The sequence below is a fragment of the Podarcis vaucheri genome (genome assembly GCF_965113315.1).
Source record: "Podarcis vaucheri genome assembly, chromosome: 8".
Taxonomy (NCBI): Eukaryota; Metazoa; Chordata; class Lepidosauria; order Squamata; family Lacertidae; genus Podarcis; species Podarcis vaucheri.
In genome coordinates this window covers 61,967,878-61,978,274 of record NC_138766.1, presented here as the reverse complement: position 1 = coordinate 61,978,274, position 10,397 = coordinate 61,967,878, and the positions used below count along the sequence as shown (strand labels likewise).

General features: G+C 46.1%; 1 protein-coding gene across 4 annotated transcripts in view; it reads left to right on the top strand.

The window, feature by feature from the left end:
* Positions 1-1,123: 1,123 nt before the first annotated feature.
* STAU2 (staufen double-stranded RNA binding protein 2) overlaps positions 1,124-10,397 on the top strand; it is a 142,028-nt gene continuing 132,754 nt past the window's right edge. For 3 of the 4 annotated variants that reach the window (XR_014222179.1, XM_082233818.1, XM_082233820.1), the window contains exons 1-4: positions 1,124-1,278; positions 5,044-5,251; positions 8,085-8,215; positions 9,960-10,119. Coding sequence is in view for 3 of the 4 variants with exons in the window: in XM_082233818.1 (XP_082089944.1) it covers positions 5,053-5,251; positions 8,085-8,215; positions 9,960-10,119 (490 nt within the window). In the remaining variant the exon portion in view is untranslated. Of the gene's footprint in view, positions 1,279-1,390; positions 1,531-5,043; positions 5,252-8,084; positions 8,216-9,959; positions 10,120-10,397 lie in introns of those variants that run through there. The other variant, XM_082233819.1, reaches the window with a different exon arrangement.

The window sequence follows — 10,397 nt, the reverse complement described above, 5'->3', positions numbered from 1 at the left end:
GCCATGGCTGGTGAAGCAGCTGGAGATGGAAAAAGGCACTCCAAGCCACTAAGTCCAAGGCACCCTGAGTCACTTGAGCCTCCAGTGACAGTGTTGAAACCAGGAGCACCCCCAAACCACAGATGTGCTCTTAGGGAAGTGCATCCCCATCGAGAGCAGGCAGTACAGACAGAAAGAAATCCTCCCCATGCCCCCTCAGGTATAAATAATAAAAAATTTAATTAGTACTATCATCATCATATGACTGATTGATGAGCGGGAAGGGGAAGATCTGCATCCTTATCAAGATGCTGGGGTCAGCCTGCCCACCCCCGGAACAGAGTCTACTGTAATTTTTCTTTCTCTCTCCCCTTCCGCTGCCAAAATAGTTCAAGCCTTGGGGTGGGATGTGGGGAGCCACCCTATTCTAAAGGTCATGAAGCTTACCGGGTGGCCTTTGGCCAATCACTGCCCTTCTCCACTTAACCTATCTTGCAGTGTTGTTCTGACGATAAAATGAAGAGGGGGAGTATGTGGGATAAAAATATAAATTGTACAAAATACAGTGGAGAACTGTATTTTGCTGAAGCAGAATGTTATTTTTGAGGGGAGCGTGTTTTGGGCTGAGCCCTTGAAAACTCCAGCCTCCAACTACCTACTTTTCTTAAAATCTACTTTGCCTATAGTGTTGCGCCTGATCCTCCAAAGGCTTGCATACAATTGGGGGGGGGGGAGGAAGAAAAAGAACAACGCAGCGCAGTCCGCTCAGTCTGCAGGGGAGCTCCTGTTTCGGATCCGATGCAGGTGCAACGAGTGGCAGCCAGGCGCCTCCTCGGCTGCCAGCGCCTAGCAGCCCCGCTCCGTTCCTGCCCACACGGGGGGCCACAAACCCGGCGGACCAAAGCGACGTTTCTCGGAAAGAGCCCTGCGGTGCCCGGAGCTGCCGCTGGGGGGCGCGGCGAGTCCTCCGCCGCTCGGGCGGCGCGAAGGGAAGGGGATGCGGACGGGGCCATTTGCGGCGCCAGGAGAGGGGGGGAGCGGCGGCGGGGGTCGCGCGCGGGGAGGCTTCCGCCGCGGCGGCCGGGGAGCGGGATGGTCCAGGGAGCTCTAGGCCGTGGCTCTCTGGCCGGCACCGGCGAGCAGGTCGCGGCGGTGGCGGGCCTAGCGCCGCGGCCGGCCGGCGGGGAGGTGTCGGAGCGGTTGGTTGGGGCCGGCGGCGGCCGAGGCGCGGCGGCGGGGTCAGTTCTCTTTAGTGTTTGCCGATGTTGGAGGCGTCTCCAAAGTGTCCCTGGGAACCAGGTAACTGAGGCCGCGGGGGGTGCCCGGACGGACCCCGACGGGACACCGGGAGGGGCTGGGGGGGAGCAGAGGCGAGCGCACCGGCTGACGCCGGGCTCGGGAGATGCTGGAGCCTCCGCGGCGTGAGAGGAGCCGCCTCCCTGCCTTGCCGTCCTCCTTCCCGCTCTGCCCCGGAGGCGGGCGGGTCGGGGACTCGGTCGTCGTCGTCCTGAGCCTGGTCGGTCGCCCTTGCGGGGCGGACGAGGCGCGCAGGTGAGAGGGACGGCTGCCCGGGGAGCAGCGTGCTGCTCTCGAAAGGCAAAACAAACACTAAATAAAAGAGCACGCCTGAGCAGCCAGAAAGAGCCCAACGCTCTCCTCCTCCTCCTCCTCCTTGGAATGGACGTGCCTTGAAATAAGGGATGCCCCCCACTCCCAAAAGGGAAACAAGTTCTCCGTCCACTTTATATAAATACCTGCCTGTTTCTTTTCGGCCACAGAGCTCTGGTTATTGGACCCCTTCATTGCTTAGCTTAAAAACCTCCAAAACTAGCCTCCTCCTCCTCCATGGCTGTCCCTAGAGAGGGTGTGACTTTTTTTTGGCTCAGTTGCTGCGGCACCTAGTGGAAGCTGTATTGATCTTCACAGCTCATTCCCAAGTCCAGGGACTGCGTAGGGAACCCTTGATTCACCACTTTCTTAATCCCCATGGTTCATTCTTTAATGTGGAGTTAGGCAGGAGGCTTATAACCTGAGGAAGCATGGCTTGAATTCTTCATTTGACTGCAACTTGCACCGCCTATAAATTACTTGATCACTTAAAGCATGTCTTGTCCTATCATCGTCTCCCACCCATGTGATTTTGTGTTCTGTTGTAGCCGTGTTTTGTTTGTACTATGCCTTGGGCCATTATTTTAATAGTGAACGTTCATTATATTTGTATCCTGCCTTTTTTCCAAGAGGCTCAGGGCAGTGTAGATCAAGGATTCCCAAACTGTGGTCTTGGGCCACCTGTGTTCTGTGAGCCTCATTTAGTTGGCCCATGACATGTTTGTAGATTTGTGGTTAAAAGACGGGAACGGTACATCCATCACATTTCATATAGATTTATATAGATTGTATTTTTGCACTTCTTTATTATATTTTACTGTTTTAAAATTTGAATTCTATGGAGTTAAAATTGTAATACAGTAGAGTACAAAATATGTAAGAACCAAAAATAGCAATGAAAATACAATTAAAAATAATACATCATTCAGCACAGTGAAATACAATTGTTAAAATGGGCAGAAAACCATTAAGTGGCCCACCAAGACTGATGGAAGTTATGGCTTGCAGAGGAACAGCCTATATCTGCGGAACCAGTGCAGATGCTGCCTGGAAATGGGTGACTACATTCTACAGCAGGTCCAATTTGATATTACATTTATTAATGTAATATCAGTATATAAAAAAGCATCATACACAGGACCTATCCTTGAAAGATGTAAGTTTCCCCTGATGTAGAATGCAGTGGTTCATTGCTTGGCAGCATCTGCAACTGGTTCTGCAGATATAAGTTGGCCCCCTGCAATCCATAATGCCCACCAGTCCCACCAGCAACCCTAAATGAATGAATGTGGGGCATGCCCACCTACTCACCTATGTAATACTCTGTCAGGTTAGATCTGATGGAGTTGCAATTGTGTTTGAAGGTGAGAAACAAAAGTTATGCAGGAAGGCATCAGTGGCTTTCTTTCATTTTTTAAACTTCTCCCCCACCTTTCAATGATAAAGCTCAAGACAGTCTACATAGGTGGTTATCTCCTATACAGGTACTGACTGCACCCAGGTTACATAGCTTCAACAAGGGGATTGCGTCTTCTGATACTTAGTTGTAATGCCCAAGAGAATGAGTAGGTTAGAAATGAAAGTAAATGAATAGATTAGTTTTCAAAGATCAGGGTTTTAAAGATCATACAAAGTTATGTTTACAAGTAGATGATATATGTTGTATAGTCAATTAGTAAAGGAAATAATACCAAGTAAAAATATATTTGTATTGTGCTAGTGATGATCTGACACCAATTGACTAAGTTGGTGTGATGGCCTGGAATGTTTATAAATACTCCCAAGTGCCTATAAGCAAAGCAATCCAGCTTTTCTGAGGAAAGTTTGTCTTTTAGCTCATTTTCATTATACACACAGTGTTGGGGACAAGCATGCTGGGCATGCTTGAGGACTTGGAAGAGGTACCATGAGACAGAAAGGCGAAAGGGCAAGGAGGCTGAAGGAATTTCACATACTGATTTGAATTAATCCACTAATGTTTCAGACATCTCCCAGTTTCAGTTTTATTGGATTAGCTGTTACGAGTGTTTGAATATTGCTTATCTAGCCACTCTCTGAACTGATTAATTCCATTAAAACATTTTTACATCTGGTCATAGTAATATTTTAAGTTGCTAAAATGCATAGTGATACATGAATTTTAGTAAGGGCAGTGCAGTGATGTGAAAATGTGTGTCAGTCACAGATACTTCGTGACAAAAAGTTATTGAGTAAACATTTGGTTTATAGGAGTTCTGGACAGCTTTCATAAGAGGGAAAGAGAGACAGAATAAATGAATTGGGACGTTGTTGCAAGCCACTATCATCTTTACTTTTCTGATTGTTAAACTGTCAAATGATACATCAATATGATGGGTTGCATTTTTATTAACTCTAATCTTTTTGACCTCTGACCTGCCTACTCAGCTACCTAGTTTTGATGCCATTGGTTGAGCAGCCAGATGTCATGTCCCAATGGCTGATATCATTTTAGCCCAATACCAATAACTTTACCTCCAGCACTTTAAATATTGAGTACATGGAATAGTCTTTTGAATAACACGCTTGCTGTTGCAAATTAGCCAGGTGGTTCAAGAGCCTTTCAGTGAAAACATTAGCCACAGTCTCATGCACTTACGTGGTAGAAAGTCCCATTGAACTCAATGCGACTTAATTCTTTGTAGAAATGCATAGGATTTCATTGATTGACAGCTACTGCTTAGTTGAAGGAAATGATAAACTCTGTACAGTAAGCCCACAATTCACATGGGGGTTATGATTAGGGACTTCTGAGTTTTGATCATTCGGGAGCCAATTTGTTTGGGAGCCAAGGTGTTTGAGATCCAAGGTACGACTGTATTATTTACTAAATTTATATACTCCCCTTTATCTGAAGATCTCAGGGTGGTTCACAAAATAAAAATAGAGGATAAAAGCACAAAAACAAAACAGTAACATCCCCCCTCACAAACACGTGGTTCAGGCTTTGTCAGACCTCAGTGCAAAAAGTTCCAAACCAGGGAGAAGCCACCAATAAGCTGTCCCATGGAAGGTGCCCTTAAGAGTCTGTACTCAGTTGGTGTAAAGCACCAGACAGGGCCTGCCCACCCATGAGGCAAGATGAGGCAACCACCTCAGGCAGCAGAATCTACAGGGGCAGCAGATCCCGATGTAGATCTTTATCCCTCCACCTTGTTCCTGATGCAGGTCTTCACTCACTCCTTCTTCTCTGGCAGTGGGGGGCGGGGGGGCATTTTGTGGTTCACCTCAGGTGCCAAAATGTCTTGGTCTGGCCCTGGCATCAGAGCTGAACATATGAAAGACGTAGCTAATACAGCCAAGACTGATAATTTCTTTAATTGAAAACTGTTTTTGAACAGTTCAGTTGGATTGCTGGTCATATTTGTGCTTTCCCTTAGGGATGGAAAGAAGCACAAAATAATACTAATACTTTGATGTATCTTTCCCCCCCTTCAGTAAAAATCAATGGCACAAGTCATGATGCAGACCACACCAAATCACTCTGGACCTCCCCAGTCTCCAGCAGTGCTAACCCCATCAGTAACAGCAACAGGTTCAGTGGTTCTTCAGCCCTCAGTGAATGGATCCATTCCAGAAGCAGCTGTCAATTGTAATAATTCCACAACTGGACAGGTGGATTCCATACCTTCTAGCAACTCACAGGGTAAGGCGGTGGCGGATTTAAATTGTATTTTCTTTTTGTGTTATCAGTGTTAGGGGGGTTGGAATAAGTGATTCACAAAGAGCACAGAATTAAAGAAGTACTCAGAGGCACCTAAAACACAATTAGTGCAGTTTCACTGCTTTTGTTGAATTTAGCTTAAAGTAGAGTTTTGTTTCCTGGGCACTATCGAAGCCCTGAAAAGAACTCACCTCTCTCCCAGCTTGACTGTACCTTCTACTGAAACGTTTAAAACTGCATGAAGTTTTCCAAGTGTATTTTCTACACTAGGACAAAATGTCTAAGACTTTTTTGTTTTTGTTTTTTTTTGGCAGCAAGTGGTATTTCTTTTGTAGCTCTGTAAGTAAAACATTGTTCCTGTCCTTGTAAACTGAAACACTGGCCCCAAAAGTAAACCTGCAATGAAATTTTCTGTTGTTAATGAACATAAACAATAGGAGAAGAAATAAAATCACAGGAGGAATAAAATATTAGCAATTCCCAAGCCTTCTTCAGTTCAGGGAGCAGTGATTAAAAGGCTTAGATTAGAGGAGATGTTAGAAATGGAGAAACAATAAACAGAAAAAATGGGTTAGCTCTAGACTTGCCCTTCTGCTAATGGAAGCCGATTCATCCTTCTGTAGTAGCCATCTTTCATGCTGTTCTGGTAGACCCTCCAGCCTTCTGGAGCAGTTTATTTTTAGGGGCCTGCGGGCGGTGGCGTAGGAAGGGGTGTTTGGTGGCTGTGGGCCGCCCCAGGTGTCATCACTGGCCTGCAGTGTGCCCGAGCCACACATCTCTCCTGGGGAGTGACACACTGACTTGGACACCTGCAGGCTCTGCGCTGCCCGAAACGGCAACGTGGGGCTTGTGGACTCAGTGGAGGTTCTGCACAGTGTGCTCTGCCCCGGATTGCACTGCTCCGTGGGTGGCTTGTGCCACCCCTGGGTGCAGGACTGCCTCTCCTATCCCTCTTTCCACCAGTGGGAGAATTGAATGAGTAAATGTGACTCAGGTGATGTCTGGATGCAATACAGATACCTCGGGTTACAGATGCTTCTGGTTGTGTTTTTTCGGGTTGTAGACCGCCGAAACCCGGAAGTACTGAAACGGGTTACTTCCGGGTTTTGGCGGTCGTGCATGCGTTGTAGCGCCGAATTGCAACCTGTGCGTGCACAGATGCGCAGATGCAGGTTGCGAACACTGCGGGTTGCGAACGTGCATCCCGCACGGATCATGTTCGCAACCCGAGTGTCCACTGTAGACAAATTGAGTTCAAGAAATTTTAGTACCGTATTTTTCGCCCTGTAGGACGCACTTTTCCCCCTCCAAAAATGAAGGGGAAATGTGTGTGCGTCCTATGGGGTGAATGCAGGCTTTCGCTGAAGCCTGGAGAGCGAGAGGCGCTGGTGCGCACCGACCCCTCTCGCTCTCCAGGCTTCAGGAAGCTATCTGCAAGCCTTGGGAGCCCGGCAGGAGTTCCCACCGGGCTCGCAAGGCTTGCGGGCAGCAGCCTGCAGCCCGAAGTACGGTGTGCTCTCTGGAGTGCACCCCGTGCTTCGTGAGATGTCTGCAACCTTGCGAGCAACAGCCTGTTCTGGGGGCTGGGGTTGGGAGAAGCTCGGGCTTCCCCCGCCCCGCAAGCAAGCTCCAGGAGCGATGGCAAGGGTGCGCAACCTCGCCATCGCTCCCGGACCCGTTCTGGGGGCTGGGGTCGGGGGTCTCAGCATCGCCCTTGAGCCAGTGCCACTAACTGGACTCATCCACTTCAGCCCCGACTGGGCTAGGCGAGCTGGGTAGCACTTCCAGAGACCACCTTCTGCACAGGAACAGGTCAAAGTGCTGTGGACTCACAGCTTAGAGTTGTGAGCACCGGATTCACTCCCACAAGAAGACAGTCGTTGCATAGCAGAGTACAGCAGAGTCTAGCAGAGTATATAAACAACTCGGAGAGCAGCTCTGTAGAATATCTTCTATATTCTATAACTACAACTATAATACAACTATATACAGAGCTAAATAGGTCTAAGCATAAATGAATGCTGAACCGCACTGAGTGTCTGCAGCTGCTCTTAGCAGCAACCTTATCTAAACACACAATCTTTCTCTAACACTCTCTCTCTCCAACACACTGACTGACTGACTCTTTGATGTGGTGCTGGAGCAGAATAAGTAGAGAGCAGAACACGTCTCCTCCTCTCTGGAAAATCAGCAGACGCCTCAGGAGATTCTTGGATATGGGAGGGGTGATATCTCCTCAGAGGGAAGCTCGGGCTTCCCCCGCCCCCAGCCCCGAAAGCTCTGGAAGCGATGGCGAGGTTGAACGCAACCTCGCCTTCGCTCCCAGACCCCCAGCCCGGAGGCTAAAAATGAAGCCAGGACAGCTAGCAGGATCCATCCCGCTCGCTGTCATGGCTTCTTTGCTCTTTGGGGCTCGGGGGGGAAATAATTTTTCCCCCTTTATTTCCCCCCCCCCCAAAATAAGTGCGCCCTATGGGCTGGTGCGCCCTAAAGGGCGAAAAATATGGTATGTGCCAAAAACGAGCACATAACAGGTATTAATTATTTGAAGTATTCATAAAGATTCTAATTAGTAACTTAACATTAAGGAATTTATATAACATATATTTTAAGATTCATATGGTTGAAGTAAAAATACATTAGGTATAAGATCCTGACTTTTAGACTTACCATCCAAATTCAGTTTTTTCTTCAACATGGTGTCTGAGATTTGTTTTCCAAAGTTTTAGCTAGATTCTTTTTTTTTTTTACTATTTCTACAAACTGATGATGATGTTTCCATATAAAAACAACCTTGTATCAATTTTATTTACAGTTCCTTTACAAGATAACATGGCAAACCCCAAAGAGAAAACTCCAATGTGTCTGGTAAATGAGTTGGCCCGTTTCAATAGAATTCAACCTCTGTATAAGCTCTTGAATGAACAAGGACCTGCTCATGCCAAGGTAACTTCATACATTTCCAGTGTATATTCCATTTGTTACCATTAGAACAGATTATGAACAGAGTAATCCTTGCTGAGTGTAACATCCCTGCAGTTCTGTAACTTTTATGTTGCCACTAAATACATGATTTTTTTCTTTCCTACACACATAATAAGTCTCAGTTGTACAAACTTTCCCTTATGATTTCAACCACGCAATTCCAAAACTGCTTTGTTTTAATGCACTCCTATCACAAATGGAAGAAATACCCTTTCGTGACTTCATAAAACCAACATTTTCCATCTTCTGCCTTCTTCATGATCCTGTTTTCCAGAGAAACCAGTGCCACCAGATAGTGATTTTGATGCAGTTGACCTTATAATTGGTTGATACAATAAAAGAGGATCTGGCTGTTAAAAGTTGACTCCATTCTTCTTTGGGAATATTTATTTGGATATCTTTATCGCCCCCCTCCATTGCCTGGTGTGTAGCTGCTTGTACATTACTTTAAATAATTGTGTGGGTGTATGCACACATACACATCTGGATCCATAGTGACCCAGAGTGGAACTTTGCTCACAGGATGGACTTGCTAGTAAATTGTGGAAGAGACCATTTTCTCAGATTGCTCCTTCCCCTACAGTCCCTTGTGCCCTCTGCAGAACAGCATGGGAGGTGGTGTGGTGTGGGGCACAAGGAGAAGGGAGCAGTCAGTAAAAATCTCTCTCCCTTGTCTGGCAGCAGGAGCATCTGCTAGATTCAAATTCTTTTCATAAGCAGAAGGATACACCTTAGTATCTAACCTTATGCCAGCTGTTACATAGTTCTGCATCCAAACTTGGGTGAAACACAAGGTTGCTTTGGTAGATACATACAGAACTTACAGAAACATACACAAGATCTTTGTTTTTCCTTCAGTTCTATAGGATTAAAATAGATTGCCATGAATTTTTTTTTTTAAAAATAGCGCCCTTCCAAAGCTACCATCAAATTAAAGCTTAAATTGGCAGACTGTGACACTGAGCCAAGGCAGAGACCCTTTTCAATCTTTTTCATTTTTACATAGGAAGACAAAAAGCACCAACAAGTCTCAGAACGCAGGGTCACAGAGGTGACCTATGATTTGATAGTAAAAAATACGAGGATCTATAAGGATTTGTCCCTTTGCTCCCTGTTTTGCTGCCATGGCAGTACTGGAAAATACCAGGCCCATGATTTCTGCATTTCATTAATGTGATTTGTGGTTTATGGTGGGTGTGGGTGAAAACAAGCCATTTCAAGAGGATCAGTTTCAATGGTCCTGACTTTTGTGTGTGTATGATTCTCCCCCTGGTCTCCACTCCAGTCTCACAGGTTGCTCCCCTTTTCCTGACATTCCCTTTTGATCATTCTGCTTGCTGCTCAGCTGCTAATCTCAGCTGAAAGAAGAAGTGGGGAAGAGCATTGCTCTTCTTACTTCCTCCTTAGCTCTATGCAGTGCTTCCAAGGACATCTGCACTCTGGGAGTGGGAAATTTGCCACCCACGTTACCAATAGTTCTGAAGTTGTTCCATCAGCTGTGCAAAAAAGTGGTGGTGGGCAATATGAATGGTACATGCAGATACACCTGGTGTTTGTAAACTAGAGGTAATATATTCACTACTCACCTGTGCTTGCTAGGGCTGATGAGAGTCAGTCCAAAATCTCCGGAGAGTAGATGACATATTTCACAAGGGTTGCTCTTGCTAACATTGACCTTATTTACTTGCCCTTTACGTCTTTGAAGATGTTCACGGTGCAGCTGACTCTTGGAGAGCAGACATGGGATGCTGAAGGAAGCAGTATTAAAAAGGCTCATCATTCTGCTGCTAGCAAAGCTCTGAGTGAAACTACCCTCCCCAAACCAGCACCTAGGCCACCCAAAAACAATGTTAATAATAATCCAGGTAAGTCACCATTCTACTTGCCACAGTATTCATGAATGTGTTCAGCCTGGGTTAGTGTCATTTCAGCTGTGGTATATAGCATCCATAAGTGAAGCTGGAAAACAGGAATCAGCGGAATGATGAAAAGCTATACTCTTATCATGAGATTACATAATTATTCATTTTATTTCCATAGCAAGAGCTATTGAGCTTTCATATTTCTGCAAGATTCAGCTCCAAAGTATGTAAATTGCATTAATATGAACTGCATTAATTTGTTGGGGGAGGGAATAGTGACC